The sequence below is a fragment of the Pagrus pagrus genome, assembly GCF_965226575.1.
Source record: "Pagrus pagrus genome assembly, chromosome: 7".
NCBI classification, from domain to species: Eukaryota; Metazoa; Chordata; class Actinopteri; order Spariformes; family Sparidae; genus Pagrus; species Pagrus pagrus.
The window spans coordinates 10,749,744-10,768,118 of NC_140191.1; the positions used below are offsets into that span (position 1 = coordinate 10,749,744).

Sequence of the window (18,375 nt, forward strand, 5' to 3'; positions counted from 1 at the left end):
TGCATTTATTAATTAAAAATATGCCACAAATATAGGCAGGAAATATGTCAAAATTCATGTCATGTCTCTTTGTCGTCCTTCCTCCATCGCTCCTGCCAGTCTGTATCATTGGAAAGTAACAAGGTGGTCAGCACCCTGACCCTACAAGCTACAGCCAAGGTCATGAAGGACGGAGTGACCTGCGAGGTCTCCAACGAGCACGGAAAAGATAGCAAGACCTTCGCTGTATCTATCAAAAGAGGTCAGTGTCACGAGAGGATAGCAACAGCGATGGGTCTTTACCTCCCTCCCTCCTTCTCCTTCATGTTTTCTTCACTGCAGTCTTTTGATGTTTAGTTGTGATAGAGTGATGTGTTTTTGTAAAGGACCTAATAATTTCGTTTGATGCAGCAGGTTGTGCTGGAAACAGGTGAAACTGTTTTTGCCAAAATCTTTTCAGGGAAGTTTGATTTCAGAAAACGGCTGCACCGGCTCTTAAGATCACACTCAGCCTAGTTATAACGTAAAGTGTTGATGAAATGGAGATTTACCCTTCAGTGAATTCAAACGGGTTTCGCACATTGAGTATATTTAAAGATGGACAACATGAAAGCTCCGCAAAAGTGTAAAAAGTAAAGCCAAAACATCTCAGTGGGCTCTTGGTGACTGACAGACTCTGGCTCTAAATGATGTCATCAGCACAAGATGGCAGCCCTCATGTCCAGGATATTTTTATTTTTGTACATCGGGAAGAAGTGGAGACGCGTCGTCCATCTTTACGTACACAAACTAGATCTTACGTAGAAATTTGGAACTTACACTACAAAATTTTTGACAATAGTGTGAACAATTTCTAAGTAAGCTCATATCTCAAGTTACCAAAACTGAAAGCCTGAAATAAAAGACTAAATGATGCATTAGCTGTGTTAGCTAATAACCGGATATCTCTTTACTGATTGACTGCTTACTAACGGCTAACTAACTCTGCTAACTGCTAAACCTAATACTGCTAACTCTGAAACACACATATTTCTCAATATAGGCCTCAGTAGATCTATATGAAGTTTGTCATATCTCGCAGTTGGCAGTAGTTCAATATATCATGTGTCCAGTGTTGGAATATAACTAAGTACATTTAGTCAAGTACAATTTTGAGGTACTTGTACTTTACTTGAGTACTTCGATTTTCTGCTACTTTATACTTACAGTCCACTACACTTTGGAGGCAAATATTGTGCGTTTACTCCACTACATTTATTTGATGACTTTAGTTACTAGTTACTTTGCAGATTACATGCTGCATCACAGCCAAAGAAGTGTATTTTCTGAATAAATTTTTTTATTGGAAATCAGATGGTAACTTTTGATACTTTCTGACTATTACTCAAGTACTATTTGTATGGGTTATACTTGTTCAGTTATACTTAAGTAATTTTTTACCAAAGTATATGTACTTTTATTCAAGTATATGACTTTTGTGTACTTTGTACAACCCTGCGTTCGCCTCCTGAAACTGTCAACTTCTGAAAGTTTTGCTGCGGCTTGTGATGCAACTGTGACTTCCCGCTTACGTAGGAAGTTGCCACATATGTTTCCTTGCAGCCAATTTACACGTTATGGCTGAATCCACGTTTCTTTTGCTCTTTTAGCGGCTCCACAGCCTGCCAACTAAAACCTTGCTTCTTTTTTGGCTTCCTCTCTTGCAGCAATTCCAGCAAATGAAAATTCGGCCGACAGAGGTAGAGCCTTCTCCCTTCTCCTCCTCCTCTCCTCCCTTCTTCTCTCAGGACTCTTTGTTGTACAGACCCTGTAATTTAGAAATCCCCCCTCCACCCATCTCCTCTCGCCCCCGGCCCCTCCATCTCAACACACACACAACACAACACACACACACTCACACACACACACACACATCTCCCTCTGCTGTACTGTAATCTTGTATATTTGCCCTCTTGCTACCGAACACTGTGGATATTGTATATTGTTATTCTTCTTCTCTTGTCACATTTGTATGATGTCTGTCCTATATTTTGTGGATGCTACTACAACTTTTTTGTGGCCCCTTGGGGACAATAAAGGATTCTATTCTATTCTATCCCTTCCTTTCCTCTCTGTGTTTCTTCACTGTGTCTCCTTTTTGGTCACCTCTTCTTTCCGACTGCCTTCTTATTTCTCGCTTTTCCTCTTCGTCGTTTCCACTCGCCGGGGTGCTGTGTGTAGGACCTTTTAACCTTAGCTTCTGTGTGCGTATGCTCTTGGTGATGTATGTGCTGTGGTTGTTGCTTTGCTATGCTACGGGACTGAGAAACTCTCTTTCTCTCAAAGTGCTGCTCTCTGGAAACCCTGTGCTTAAGTCAGGTCTGTATCGCTAACCCTCTTGACATGTGTATGGCGTTCGTCTAGAGCTGTAAGTCACTGTGCGTGTATTGATGTCTGTGTGCACACACGGGTTAATGTATTTGTGTTTACAAGAGCTAATGTGTTTGTGTATCTGTACTTGTATTACTGTAGTTGAGAGGACAGAATAGATTTTATATTCGTGTTAGGAACTTTTTTTTTAGGAACTGTCCATCACAACTGGAAGTTTTCGATTAATCAAGATATTATTTTCTCAATTAATCAGTTAGTTAATGCAACCCACATTGGCGACCTAACTTCTGTTTCATAAACAAAAACAGATCAGGTGTTCTGATATAAGAGAATAATGGACAGCATGGAGGGAACAAACTCCTTCCTCTAGTCCATTATTTTGTATATCAGAACACCTCAGAACATAAAGGTGCACCTGTACCTGTACCACAGCCACTTATCACAGTTATGTTCAAATTTGAGTTTTTTGCAGATAATTTAACTCAAGTTGAGGTCAGTGGAGGCCCCAACATCAGCATGAGTGCTGTCAATGTGGTCACCAAGAGATAAAGACACCTTGCGTATTGATTTAGAAACGCTGTTTCCCAGAATGATGCCTGAGGTACAGTTTTAATGGAATAGCTTGACATTTCCTGGAAGTCACTGCACCCCGCCAAGAAATTGTCCATGACATAATCCCCTTTAAAGCTAATAGGCAAACAAGATTTAACATGTTATAGTTATAGTCAATGTAGATTATTGTAGTGCCGTGTCCTCACAAGTATAGTAATACAAGTGGAGGTGGATGGGTGAGTATGTTCAGTGTTGGTCAGCTGTCTAGTATTACCTGTGAGTATACAGGCCCCGTTTTTGGGTCCCATCACTTTTCAGTCATTGCATTCAAAAGTTAGGCTAACCCCACATCCCACTCCCCGCTCCTTCCCTTCTCCACCCATCCATCCATCCATCCATCCATTGTCTTCATCTGGACCCCACCCGTCCCCATCCTTCCTCTCTCCCACCATCCTCCCCTCTCCTACCTGATACCCCAAATGAAATTATCTTCACCCCCCTTGCATCCCTCTCTTCTAACCCACGAATCAAAACACCTCCAACCCCCGTACACCCCTCGTGATGCGCCTTCAAAAATCAAAAACTCCCCATTCCCCTCACCTTCCTCCCACCTCCTCTACTGTGATCATCCTTCACTCCCCCCCACCCCACGTCTTCCTCCCACCTCCATCCCACCAACCCTCCATCCCACCATCCCTCCCTCCATGTGTCCCTCCATTGCGGCGCTGTAGCCGACAAGCAACAGGGAGGCTCCAGCGGGGTGGTGATAGCCGTGGTGGTGTGCGTTCTGCTGCTCCTGCTGCTGGTGGCTGCCATCTACTTCCTGAACAAGAGGAGCAAGCTGCCCTGCGGCAAGAAGGACAAGAAGGAAGTGTGAGTAGACAGGAGGGGAGGAAGGGAAGGGGACTACATGTGACTCAATAACAGCTAAATTTTTTTAAAACACTGTGGTGCTTTTAAGAAGGATGTTCCTAATGAAAAAAGATGTTAGACAAACTCCTCTGAAGCAGATTCATTAGTGGCTCTCCAAAGAAAACAGTGATAATTAAAGAAGTTAAGCATGTACCAGCTTTCACAAAACAGACACATTTAATTAAGAGAGAAACTGTTACACTTGAAATAAAAAGCATCTGTGATTGAATAAATAAATGTATAAATAAATCCAACAGAGCCAAAAGCTGGGTGGGCGGAGGTGTGTGCTTTCCAAGAAATTAAGACGCTCTTGGATGAGAAAAAAAAGTTGTTCTGCGAGTATTGGAGTGAGATTATAACAGAGCTGCTTTCTTTAACCTTCTGCCAATATTCAAGATTGCTCCACTTCCTTACATTATGCCAAGTTAGCATGCTGGATTTTCTCCATCCTTTATAGAAGACATGGTTTTTTCATGAGTCAGTTGTGCCAGCGTGATTGTGCTAGTGCTTTTGGCATAAATTTACACGAGTTGTGTTAAACATGAAGATCAATATGTTTGTGGATTAATAATGATGAATTGCTGATGGTCAAAGAAAAAAACTTTTTGCAATTGAAGAAGAGACGTCCTCAGATTAAAACTGAAAACTTTATTTAAACTCAAATTCTGATTTTGTCCGTTTCCATGTTATGTTATCCAATTTTGGATATTGCCGATGCCTAATGTCTAGATCCAGTAATTCCCTTTCCTTACATGTTTCTTTGTTTCCCTCCCGCTCTCTCTGCAGGGCCACTGGAGAGGTGAACAACGACATCGTGGTGGAGATGAAGACAGACAAGGCCAACGAAGAGGCCGGTCTCCTCAACAAGAGACCGTCCACAGAACAGGTGAGAAATTGGACACAGACATCGACGGGTTAACTGATGCTGTTTTTGCTTAAAGAGAGAATGTTTTTGTCCTCGACTCATCGTGCACAACTTTCCTATGAAAATGTGACTCATGATGGCACGCAAGGACAAAGTCAAGAGCACTTCACCCAGTAAGGACAGGGCAGTGGATGAAGCCATTCCTGAGCTGAATGGGCTTCTGATGTAAAAATAGTTCCCACGTAGTCACTTTTTTCATTCAGTTTGTCGTCAGGCCTGTGAGATGCAGACTGGTATCAAAAAAAGAAATGGGGATTTCCCAAAGGCTGCAGGGGTAATCAGTTCAACTCGGCTGGTAAATGTCGATTATTTTGGACGTGTAGAAGCCAGCAAAACATTCAACGATCCTTTTTGGATTTATTGTAACTCCACGAGGCTGAGAATGATCATATAGACATAACGGTGCCTACAAAGATCCCTCATAACAAATACATCTGACATAAACACGAGCTTTACAGTCAGCAGAAATATCTTCAGACGCATCAGTCACGCTGATTGAGTGTCTAAAGTCAGTTTTAGTTCAAAGAGCGCAGGTTTGAGAAAGCTGTCCCTGCAGCCCAAATGACAGAGTGTGACAGCTACACAGAGTCATCTGAGAATGTCATCACCAATGCCAAACATTTCATCATGAAATTTACGGTAGTGGCACATTTGACGTGAACGTAAAAGCCATTTTAAGCGAGTCTTGTTTTATGTGATTTCTGGAACTACTGACGGCAGGCTGGGTGACATTTCAGAAATGCAAGGAGGGAGATTGCAGACACATTTCTCTGCTCTGCTTTTGAAATGGATATAACGAGTAGATGTAAAAGTCGGCCTCTCCATATGCTGTCGAGTGATGTTCGCTTCCAGAGATGTCATTAAAAGAAATATCACCCTGTAAGCTGTCTTTTTCTGAGAGGGCTGCAGCCCAGCCACAGACTTCATTTTATTCTGAAATTAAATCTTGACTTTAACATTTTACAACAGAAATATAACACAAGTTTCTAATACTTACAGCTTATAATGCCAGCTGCACAACACATGGCAGTGATATAGTGTTGTGAAATAGCCATTTAGATCTCACATACTGACCAAAAACCATTGCATTTCATAGCCTCACAGAAGCCCATAGAAGTGCATGCATTAAAGGAGGAAAACAAAACTGTTTAATAAGCTATGAGTGAATATACAGAGTGATTATTTATTGATGAAGTTAAAGAATATTATGTTTTCAGTTGCTTTGAGGCACATTTCAACAATGAATATCTATATTTTTGTTGTACTGTACAGGTAGCAGCAGTTAGCGGTCACTCTGGTGATATGCTGCCCTCTAGTTGTTTTGAGCATGAATTTGACCGATGGTTTGACAGCTAACTGCTGCTAACTGTAGCTGCCGTTAGCTATTTAGCTTAGTTAGCAGTGCAGTTAGCAGCTCAGACTGGGAGCTTGGGTAGTGTGAGTAATGTTAACACCATGGGGGCAGGAGCTTTGGAGCGGGACAGACTAGCTGGTTAGCATGTTAATTTCAGTTGCTATCTCTGCAACACAACACATACCACAATGTCAAAACTGCTATTTACTCACATTCTAACATTTTCAGCTAATTGTTTCTTTATTCAAAAGAAATATATAAACATAATGCAACATGTCTCCTCATTATAAGCATGTGTTCATCCATAATGATGGCACAATGGTCATTTACATTGTCCTTTGTGTGTTTTTCTATCTTTCTCCCTGACAGTGATGAAGCAAGACAATGAAAGTAACCGACGGAGGGATGAAGGGAAGGAGGAGAGCATTAATGAACACAACAGGGCTAATTTTTATTTACTACACTCGTCTGAAGGGGACAACAACAGGTGGAACGTGGAAACAGGTTTTTTTGGGGGGACATTGGGAGGCTCACCATGTTTGGCACTGGCTTGTTTTATAACCTGGAGTAGACCTTTTGGATGGACTTTTTCCTTTTTTTTTTCCTAAATTAAAGATAGAGTCGACCTTAAAGATTAGACTCCATCCATTCATGCTACCACAGGTTTAAAACCATATGTGTGAAAAATCACAATGTGACACCACTGGATGACATCGTTTTGATTTCTAACTCCTTCTGCACCAATCACACCTTTCGGTCGACTCCTCTGCAGAGTAGAGCCGCGCAGTGAGGCGTGGCGGACACTCTCCAAACACAGTGGCAGAATCTTTCTTATCAACCCCAAATGAAACACAAAACGCCATAAAAGCCACTGTGATTTTCTCGGAGTGCGTGTCTGCCGTGCGAGTGTAACACTGAACGTCTACTCCGTCTTGGAGTCTTGCACTTAAAATTCTCTGCAGGATTTATTGGGAAAAATAATCACGGGCTGCCATTCTGTTTTATTCACCTCAATAATAACAAGTGATGATTTACGCTCACAACATTATAATCCCTGAGCACACTGTTTGGCTGTAACAGAAGAAGCTCTGTGTTTGTCTTAGTGCTATTTGTTAAATTGCATTTTTTTTTTTGCCACCTGTGAATGTTCGTGTGTTTTGTTTTTTTTCTCCAATATCCCTAATTAGCTTTCTTTAGAAGCAGCCCGGGCATTTAATGACACCACTTCTTCCTCGTAAATTGCTCGCCTTTTTTTAAAATCCAGCTAAAAGCAGCAAAACAAGCAAGCTATTAGGTTGTACAAATTTGTTCTTGCCATTTCCAGCATACTTGTATATTATGTTAGTACATCAGTTGTTCACTTGTTTCCCTTTGTTCTCCTGTTTTCTCTGTAAATTTAAATACTGATTACCCTGTCTATCAAGCAGGAGATGTACTGTGCTCGACGTGGAGTTCAAAGAGTCTGTGGTTACTAAGCTGCTGGTCTGGGACTGTCGTAACTGTCGCCATTTCTTTGAGTCTTTCTCATCCTTTCAGGCCTCAGCTCCTGGATGAAACCATTCTCACAAAAAAACAGTCGTGGCGCTTCTGCTTTGAGAGCCCAAATATCATCAGCTTCTACTGTGAGATTGGTCGAACTTGGTGAAAACAATCGACATGCTGTGTTTTCGCATGACCACAAAATGGGGCGTTCAGGGGCCACAGCGCTGTAGTCAGACATTCACCTTAGGAGAGATCACTGGCACGAGGTTCACTCTAGTTTGATACAGGCAGGGAAGGGAAGGGAAGGGAAGGGGAGGTGTGGGAGGGATCGGGGGGAGGGTGGTGGAGTATGTGATGTACCTTTTTGTTTTTACCAAATGAAATGTGTCACAGCAGGAATGTTTCCGTGTTTAGGTACGCAATACTGGCATTTCTGTTTCATCCCTACACTGTCGGCAGGCCAGAGAGGTTTGATAGCGGGTTGACGTGCCCTTTTACTTTGTTGTACACTGGAACCAATGGCCTTGATTTTATTTTGCTTTTAAAGAAAGGTCACCTCAAACCACTATCTCCGCCCCACAAGGCTTATTTTATTTTTTAATGTCCGTCTACTGATCTTGCCATTTTGACTGTTAGCAAACCTGTGATGGCAGATGAAGATAGATATGTGAACTTGGAGCATCTTTTCTTTTTATTTTAATGTTTTCTATAAAAAATATTGTGGTATAAAAGTTGTTTTTCTAGAAAGGGGATTCTTAATTTTGGAACTACTGAGTTTTCATTTTTCCCATGCTTTTCCACTTGCTCCGAGAGACGAGAGAAATGTTTTTTGTTTTTTTTAATTTAGGATTCCTTTTTATGAGACATTCTCAGTGCTTTACTTCTCTCTCTCTGTACTGTATACTGTATATTTTGTGGTACGCTGTTGTGACCTCTGTGGTGTGTTGATGTATCTTTTTATTTTTGTTCCGGCTGTGTAGAATTTATAATGAAAAAAAAAAACCCAAGAAAACCAATCACAACCCTTTATTCTCTGTGTTTTTATTCTCAACTTTCTATAGAACAGTGATTTTATTTAATTTTCTTTTTTGTACCATTATCACAGATGGAACTAAATTTGTTATGAAATAAAGTGCAGATGCTTTTTTAGATACACAACGCTGTATGGGAGCATGAAAGTGTGTCTGGCCATATGATAAGGCAGCTGAAACCCTCACGCATCGTCGAACATCATCTCTAAAATCTTCACACTCCACACCCAAAGCGAAGGCCGATCAGAAAATCAAATTGCTTTTGATGTAATTCATCCGTGTATGTTTTCTTTCTTACCCTTCCTGGAAGATGACATCTAAATTGATTCCTCGCTTCCACCAAAGTTTAATCTCTTTGATATAACCAGCATTATGCAAATATCCCCTCACGTTGATTGATCCGCTGATTTGTTGTGACAGAACAGAAAAATCGAGGAAGCGCATGTTTTGCATTGATAACTGCTTAAGGGTTCGGCTCGTTGCCAGCTTCATGATGCAGCGTTCGCTTTAGTCGCTTTCATTTCCAGAAATGACTTTAAATTAAGCCATCAATCATCTGCAAAGTGATGTGCGGCTTTGTGCATAGATCAGTAACAGTTAGTAGGACACTCATCAGCAGCAGCTATAATCATAATTGGCTATGTGAAGAATCATTCATCAAAAACAAACTTTAATCAAGAGACGGGATGAATAAAGTCTTCAAAAAATATCTAAAGTAGGCTGTTTTATTCTCCATATTAGAAAATTAAGCTTACATAACAGCGTGCTACAACCTTGAACCACTTTATGACAATTTCGCCCAACGCTGTGCATATACACGAGCTCTTTGGTTACAGACCTATCAGCGCCACTCTCCTGAGACACACCCCCTGCTCTACTGGCTCTCCATTAGGAAATTAAAAGTCTTGCATCAATGTGACCTGGAGAGATCGATCTGTGCTCCGAATACAAAGCAGCGAGGACGGAAGCAAGCACTCAGAGTGTATTGGCAGATCGAAGGAATTTATGGTAAAAACAGTGTCAGTGCCCTCCCATTGCTGATGTGATGAAGGTGAGGATACATGTCAGCGTCTTCGGGGGGCTGGGGGAGTCGGGGTTGGACTGTAAAATCTGCAATGAAACATTCAGACATTTGCTGTTTCGGATGCTCTTACTGCAGGGAAAAAATGTGAGGTACACTGAATCTGAACACAAATCTTTCAGCACCATTAACACTATTATCTCCATAGAGTCCCGAAATCCTCCTATGAAAAGCATCAGTGGCAAAGTATCCAATGTTTGGACATTTTTGATTAAAAGTACCTCATTTAAAAAGAGATTGCATAATATGAATGGCAGTTATAGTGGCCAAAAGGACAATGCTCATGTAATTTATCAGTAACACTTCATTTGTCAGTAACACTTAGTACAATAATAATGATACAATCCAATAAGTGTATAAATCATATACTTACAGTAAGTAACACAATGACTCATGATGATCTCTAGCAGGAATTAATGCAGCATGTATCATGTATTCCTGTTCCTCCTCGTTAACAAATATTCGAGTCACTAAGACTTTATGTGATGAGTTCACGCTTAATTGATATTCACTTACAGGAATGTTCATTCTCAGTTACGTCGTACATTAATTGATATGCGACCAGAATAGCTGGAGTCCAATGACATCTAACTGTATTTCAGACCCATGTATTTGCTGAGCCTCTCTGAAACAGAGCAGAACCTATAATCATAAAGATATTAAGCTTTTTTTTTTATCAAACAGCTGGTCAGATGAAAACATTTAGAAGAAAAAGAAGAAAAAGAAGAATCTTTATTTCTATCACATATCATAGAAAGTACTATGCATTTAACCCCTCCTGAGGGAGCAGTGGGCAGCTGATGAATAGCGCCCGGGGTCCAGGGCACTGACTGGATAATTAACCTAATGTACATGTTTTAATGAGCCACAACCTTGCTGTGAGGCAGCCGTGCTAACTCCTGTGCCACCGTGCTGCCCTTTACATATTATTTACATAATAAACAAATAAACTGAAACTTGTATGCGGTAACTGAGAACCAACATTATTTTACCGATGATTAAGTGTGAACGTTTACCTCAGTTTTTTTCAGTATTTTCTGGAGTCAGTATCCATAAAGATCACCTGCCACAAGCACATATGAACCAACAAGGTGAGGTGTGTTTACTCTGGTGACGAATATGTTTAACTGTTTTTCTGTGAGCAGGGGTCTGCAAGTTACGTAATTAAGTTGCTGTTGAGTAATTACTTTAGAGATTTAGAAGTACAATGTTTGCCTCCAAAATGTAGTGAGGCGAAAAGATAAAGTAGCAGAAAATGGAAATACTCAAGTTAGGTACTTCATAAATTGTGCTTCAGTAAATGCATTTAGTTACATTCCATCACTGTACATACATATATATATCTGTGTAATTTACTCTTTCTTGTACTTTTAATACTTTTTTAAAAGTACATTTATTGCCAGAAAGACACTTTTATGGTTAAGTACATTTTATATCAGATACTATTCATAAAGGTGACTTCCACTTTTACCAAAGTAAAATTTTAAGATGATATCTTTGCTCTCGCTCAAATATGAATTTCGATTACTCTTAACAACATTGGTCAGTGAACTGATTCAGCATTGTTAGGCTTATATACTGTATACAGCTGTGCAAAGTTTGCTAACATTAGCCACTACATGCTACTGGTAAGTAAGGCTGTAGCAGAAAACCCTCAGAGTGTGCTGAATTGAGAAAGTGTGTCTTTTATTGCTTATAAATTCATTTCAAGGTGGAAAATTTTGTTATTTCCTCTTTTAATAATAACAAAGCCTGACTTTAAGCGTTTACTCTCTGTGATGTCTTAATACAATGATGAGAAAATTTATGAAATGTAATAAGTAGGCTACAGTGAAAACAGGCTTCAAGTGTGTGGATCAAGAGTATACTGAGTAAGTGTGTGTTTGTGTATCTTGCTGTTTTGTGTGAGTGTGTGATCCTCCCATTTTTTGTTTTACAAAGAATGAGAGGATCAGTGCTTTTCAGTGCTGCTAACAATGAGAGGGGATTACTGTCATTCCTCACAGTGTCCTTCCCTTCCTTCCTCCTCCTCCTCCCCTCACCCCCCTGTGAGTTTTCCTGCTGCTTCCACTGGGTTTAGTTACAGTAGCTTTAAACTGATTTAGCCATTTAGTGTCAGACTATTGAGGGATGACAGCCACTGTCTGTCCCCTCCGCCTGCTCGACCCGGATCTGATGGCTATTCAGTCGCACTTGGCTCAGATTCAGCTCATGCACAGAAACAGACACACATTTCTGTACGCAGCGCTGCTGAGATGGATCCAGGTTAAACAAGGCTCTGGTGACAGCCCTGCTGACAATATGTGCTCCATCATCCCACATAATCAGCACACACATGCAGTGCGCACATGACCCCAAGTGCAATGACGCTAGAAGAAGATCAGCATGGATGTGGAGATAATAGAGGACCGGTCGTGTCAAGGGAGGAAGGGGAGGAAGAAGATAATTAATAGAGAGTCTCAGAAAGGCAGAGAAGAAAAAGTGAAAAAGCTAAATGGGGTAACTGGATTTAAAGGCAAGATGGGGAGGTGGAGGAGATGTAGCGTAGGAGGGGTTACTGTCAGGATGAGAGGAAATGAAAGTGGTGATTGGTGGCGAAGGACGGAACAGAAGATGCCTTGTTAAGATGTCATAAATCTGCATTGACTCTGGGATTTAAGCAATCAGCTTTAAAGAAAAAAAAAAGAGTGATAAAAGGGAGGTAGGAAGAAAGTCATGATGAAGGGAGTGACGGTGTGTAGCAGAGAAGTGAACAGAGATAAAGAATGAAAGAGTGCCTGTGTGATAAATGTGTTTATCTCCCTCAGTCCTGAGGTTTAATATCCTGTGAGGAGTGAATGTGTTTACTGTTTGGGTGTGATTATGAAAGACAGAGCAGAGAGTTGGTACCTGTGTTCTCAGTGTGTGTGTGTGTGTGTGTGTTACACCTACCCTTGTGAGCCTACATTTATTTGCTGTATTTCTGATATCTATCTCGCAGCATGGAAGATTTGTTTCATTGATTGTATCAGCGAGTGTGCTATTAAGCCGAGTGACGGCCGATCTCCCGCTGCCCGGGCTTCGGCGAGTGTGTGAGTGTGTGTCATTCACAGCCAGACTACCTGTGGGATGTTTGGTTATTAAGGCACAGCTTGGTGTGCTTTAATTTTAATTGGTTAGGTTTACTTTTTGTTGTGTCTGAGGGAATGAGAGGCAAATACCACAGAGGGAGATCAAATTTCCAGCAGGGTTTATTAGTTAAAGAGTTTAAAAAAAGTAGAAGAAGCAATAAATGTGTGGCATTGATGTGTACAAGCGAAAATGTGATGGGAAATTGGGAGACTGAGAGATGTGTTCATGTGCGCCACTCCCTCTGAGTTCATCTAAGGAATGATGTGGTCAATCCGCAAGGGTCGAAGGTCGCTTAAATTTACCATGACAGGCTGAGGTCAACTCCAAGATTAAACTGACCATTAAAAAGGAGCCTGTCCTCATCAGGAAAAGGACCATGTGGGTCTAAAATGGAAATAGCTTATTACGGCCTATGTAATTACGTTTGTTGTTAGGTGCCAACCTCTAGCTGCTGTTAAGATTATTAGCAGAAAAGGAGGAAGTGAGGAGAAAGTAGCATAAAGAGTTAAAAGTCAGGGACGGACGATCGGGTTAAACAAGCACTTTCATTCAGGAGACCACTCTTTGTGTCAAGTGTGAACCAGAAGACACCATTTTGAATCAGAACCAACCAAACATAGTCAAAAATGATAAACAAGCTCTGTTATGGATCCATGGTTTATTCAGGGGGGGAAATAAATCATTTATTTCTTGGATAAAATCAACCCATATCTGTACAGTTGTAGCAAAGGGTGACAGAACAAAAAGCATAGTGGTCTAACACATCAGGGAAAACCTGGTTTTGGTCAACAACTGTTGCGACAAATGTTAAACAATCACACAGCAGGATATCCACCATTAGAAGAGGAAACTATTTCAGTTCCCCCAGACACAATAGCAGCAATATACCAGAGTACAGTGCAGCTTACTGTAGCTGGGAAAAGACATTCACTCTTCTTTTACAATGGGTTCCTCAGACTATGATAAACTAGTACCTACAAACATTCTCATTTCTGTTGATTGATGTTGATTTACCAGTTAGTTGCATTTCATAATTTGTTAACAGTGAAATAACTATTATCGACAGTTTACTTAACAATAAATCTGCCCCTTTGTTACACAAACATGTAATATTCATTGTGGTCATATAAAAGAAACCTTAAAAATGTGTCTCTCTACAATTAAAGCAGGGCTGAAAGTCCTGTAAGGCTTTATGTCCTAATTTATTACAGGGCTTCTATTGATTATAAATAATCAATTCACTTTAATTTATATGGGCTGGAGTGGGTGTTTAAAGTGAGAAGACTCTTGGGACCAATCAAAGAACAAAACATGATGAGAAGTAGCCCATCAACCAGATTAACGTTATAGTAAAATCTTATTCAATATCGCGGTATGATACAATACTGCACATTAAAGCTGCATTTGTGTTTGCACGTAGTCACCCACCATGAATGCTGAATTTACAGCCAACGGCAAAAAAAAAATCTGCTGGGGCCCAGTAGAGACAGAGAGAGAGGATCAGAGAAGAAAGTCAGCGTTAAAAGAAGAAGTGGAGAGAGGGAGAAGGGCCCGGAGGAGCTGAAGAGCAGCTGTTGAATGCTGCTCCTTGGAGAACTTCTGTACATGCAACAGGCTCCTCCCCCATTGGCTAACATTACAGCACAGCAGCTGCCCGGAGGATAAAACACACACATACTCACACACTTGTGTTTCTGGTGATGATTTACACTCAGAGACGCAGTATCCTCTCATCGGCACACACGCATAATAAAGTTATGCGCACACATCCACACGTTTGTCTTGCACTACTTGTGAGGACCCTCGCTGACATTATGGATTCCTTTGCCCCTCACATTATCCTGAACCTGTCAAGAACGGGTCTCAAACACGTCAGAATTCTCGGGGTTAGCATGAAATACTAGGATCAGCTAGCTAGCTGTGTGGGCATGCGCCATTTTTGTTGCTTTTGCTTTAGTTGCTTGGTGGTTTAGTTGTATGCTGCTACATGATTAGCATGCCCTTTTATAGTTAGTTGTGGAATATGACACCCCGCCTCCTATACAGTGGGCGCTACAGATCTAAAAACCATCAGGACGTACTGTGTACATAATTCTAAGCTTAACCTTAAAACCAAGTCTTGCCACACAAACAGCCCGTTGAAGTTGTGAAGACCTGGCAAAATGTCCCCACAAACCAGTCATGTCCCCACAAATCAGTCATGTCCCCACAAACCAGTCATGTCCTCACAAACCAGTCACGTCCCCACAAACCAGTCATGTCCTCACAAACCAGTCATGTCCTCACAATGCAGGTATAATGTGAAAATGTGAGTGTGTGTTATAAAACAAGACTCTTGAAATGGCATACATACCTCGGAGCATGTTTGATAAAATGGTTGTGCATTTTTTGCACTTGACCTTGTTGCCCAACTCTCACTGTAGAAAACATACCTTAAGACACACACACACACATACACATACACACACACACACACACACACACACACACATACCTGCCTTAGGCCAAACACACAAGGCCAAGAAAAACAGCGGGAGCGTTTACAACATCCTTCAGTATGCTACCTTATAAAACTCCCTCACTGTCCTCCAGTCACTACTTTTAATTCCCATCACACAAACATTTATGCATACGCACACACACAGTGAAATGTGTTTGTTTCCCACTCGTGTTGGAGCAGCAATAGCAGTGACAGTGAGAGCGACTTAGGGCATCCCAAGAGTACACCTCATAATTACTATCATATGCTCCACTGACTTACTAATGGAGCTTTGCTATTATATCCAATCCTGTCCTCCTTTTTTTCTGTCGCTCACACATTCACCCTTGTCTCTCCTGCTGTCGGGATAAACAAGATCTTTTGTGTGTATTGCTTGTTTTGTTCAACAAGGGCGACACACACATAGGAGGTCTTTTATCCCCCGTTTTTACTCTCTTTTCCATTTTCAATCTCCCCTTTTGTCTTCAATTTCTATTTTATTCCTCTCTTTCACTCTTGTGACCTTCCCTACTTCCTTTGCCTTAATGGAAAAACCTACAAGCTATCTAGTGATGAGAGAGCCCGGTTTATTACAGGGCCCGAGGGGTCTTATCAAGCTTGCTCTGTCCGGTAATAGAAAACACGACACAGCGTTTAGTTGCTGACAGCTGCTGTGCCTGTGTGTCTCTACCTGTGTCAAGGTTTTCCTTCTCCTGCGTCGCCTCTTTGTGTGTGTGAGTGAGTAAGGCGCCCTGGTCTTTCTCTTAGCTGCGTCCTTATCAGCTTATCAGACCTGTCCACTTTATTTGATGCTGGATCAGAGGACATAGCTCTGCATAACCTCACACACACTGGAGGAGGAAAAAAGGTATGTGTGTGTAAGAGAGCAGAGAGAGGGGATGGGTTTTTGTGTGAGATGTTTTGTAGATGCTCAACTACTGTAACTGTATGTTAGTGTAAATAATTTACTTCCCAAACCCCCAGACTCTCCTCCCTCTTCCTTGCACTGCCTGGCTGTGTATGTCTCTTACCACCCAGCTATATCCATACACACACTATAAATGTGCAATATATATATTTCCGTCCTGTACTTAATGGCTACAACTTTGACTCCTGTACAGCTGCAAAAACCTGCCCTGACTTTCTACTTTTCGGAGAATTGTAAGAAATATTTCTCCTTCTCTGGTCACGACCTGTACTGTATGAAGAGTCCTGTGAGGGTGTGCTTCTTTTCTGCACCACACGCTGCAGGGTAAGGGGCAGCATGGGTGGAGTAAGAGGGGCTAACATTCCTCACTAATTGCATGTGTTCCCCATGCCTTCCCCGCCCTCAAAATGTGTGTGTTATGTGTGTGTTTGTGCTTCGTGGTGCAAAATAGTTTTGCCAAGACACGCGTTTGTGAACTCGACCTTTGCCACAACGGGTCAGAACGGAGGTTAGGTTTTATGTTTCAAAGGTGAGCTGTTATGCTACAGTAAGAACGAGGTCAGGGGTCACATCAAGGGACATTTGTCCAGCTGGGTTTCCACTTGAATGAGCTCAGTGTAAAAATATATATTTCGAAATAATATCCATGACAATGCCCTTATAAATCATCGTTAGTTTTGCTACATTTGCTCTATTGGCAAAAGATGTAGCGCAGTATTGACTGAATCTATGCCCAGCTCATGAAATATTTTCGAATTGCTGTTTTCGCCCTCAGGGGGCAAAGGAAAACCGGTCATTTCCAAGTAGAAATCCGTCGCTGCACAGGAAATGATGTACTAACCCTTGTGGCAGCAGTTTGTTTAAAATACATAGAAAAAGAAGAAGTTGGTTAATAAGGGTGACAGTGTACATAGCTGCACAGACACAGTTATTATTAGAGAAAGAAAATCCACAGAGATCCATCAGGTGTGTATGTTTAACACTCAAATTATCAGCATGTCATCACTCTCACTGATAAGTCCCAATGATCCACTAGAATAAAGATTTTAGTTGTACGTGCCTATTATATATTTTCTTTTTACTTTTACTTTATTCAATGTATTTTTGACAACAACAAGAAGACACATCTCCATCACCCTGTTCAGGATGTCCATTTGTTAATCATAAAAAGTGTAAAAGTTGGAAAAAATTGCTTTGTAGTTCGCGTGTAGTAGCAAATGTTACACCATGAGTGAATTTTTTTAAACACAAATTAGAGTTACTACCACATTTACACAAGGGGAGATATAAAATTTAATTCAATGTCACTATGTTAAACTGTATCAATTTTATGAGCAGTTTCAGCTGCTCCTGTTGAACCTATTTGGTACCAGCTTTGGTAAAGCGATAAAATCACTCTCACATCTTATTTTTCAAATTGTGACATTGTGAGGTGGTAAAAGCTGAATTTAATACTAACCTTTATCATGGTTTGAAATGTTTTTCATTATTGTAAAAACAAACAACCATGACTTATCTTAAAACGTATTACAGACGGACATTCCATCACGGATGTTTTCTTCAAACTCCAAAAAGTTTTATACTTTTAAAGGTTGGGTTATTTGTAGAAATCAAACGCTCAGAGAGAGAATCTCGCCATATGATGTATTATTTATGCTTCTCAGGCGTGAAGCCGGAAAACTCTACGCTACAACAGGACCACTGGGATGAAATAAACTCTGATCAGCCAGCCGTTCACCCAACATGCCTTTTGTTAACTCTCAGAAAAGTAACACTGTCTGTGGCATTTTCACATTTTTGTGGATGACATTTTCCTGCAGGCGGGGAGTTTCCATGTCTGCGCTGATACATGAGTCGACTTCTCTCCCCTGTGTGACAGACCTATCAATAAGACCCGGCTTAGCTCAGGGGGGTTTATCAGGCTTACCTGGTGTTAGCAATGGGACATCTCTCTCTGCTTGTTTGTGTGTGTATGTGTGTGTGAACGCCTGTGTGTGTGTTGAGAAAACATACAGGACTCATTCCACATTGCCCGTTCACAGCAGTGAGCAGCTGTAAACAGCATTACGCACTGTGTATATTTGTGTGTGATCATTGCGTGTAATTTTCCCCTCTCCCTGAAGTAAAGTGTGGCCCCAGGTGAAACCTACTTACTGCATTCCTCACACACA

General features: G+C 41.1%; 1 protein-coding gene across 3 annotated transcripts in view; it reads left to right on the plus strand.

Annotated features, from left to right (window-relative positions):
- Positions 1-8,603, plus strand: part of bcam (basal cell adhesion molecule (Lutheran blood group)) — a 50,922-nt gene extending 42,319 nt beyond the window's left edge. Inside the window, exons 12-17 of one of the 3 annotated variants that reach the window (XM_084357924.1) lie at positions 100-241; positions 1,686-1,718; positions 2,305-2,337; positions 3,633-3,774; positions 4,600-4,699; positions 6,462-8,603. In XM_084357924.1, the coding sequence (XP_084214050.1) occupies positions 100-241; positions 1,686-1,718; positions 2,305-2,337; positions 3,633-3,774; positions 4,600-4,699; positions 6,462-6,464 (453 nt within the window). In that variant the 3' untranslated portion in view covers positions 6,465-8,603. The remainder of the gene's footprint in view (positions 1-99; positions 242-1,685; positions 1,719-2,304; positions 2,338-3,632; positions 3,775-4,599; positions 4,700-6,461) is intronic. The other 2 variants (XM_084357925.1, XM_084357926.1) reach the window with 2 other exon arrangements.
- The last annotated feature ends 9,772 nt before the right edge of the window (positions 8,604-18,375 follow it).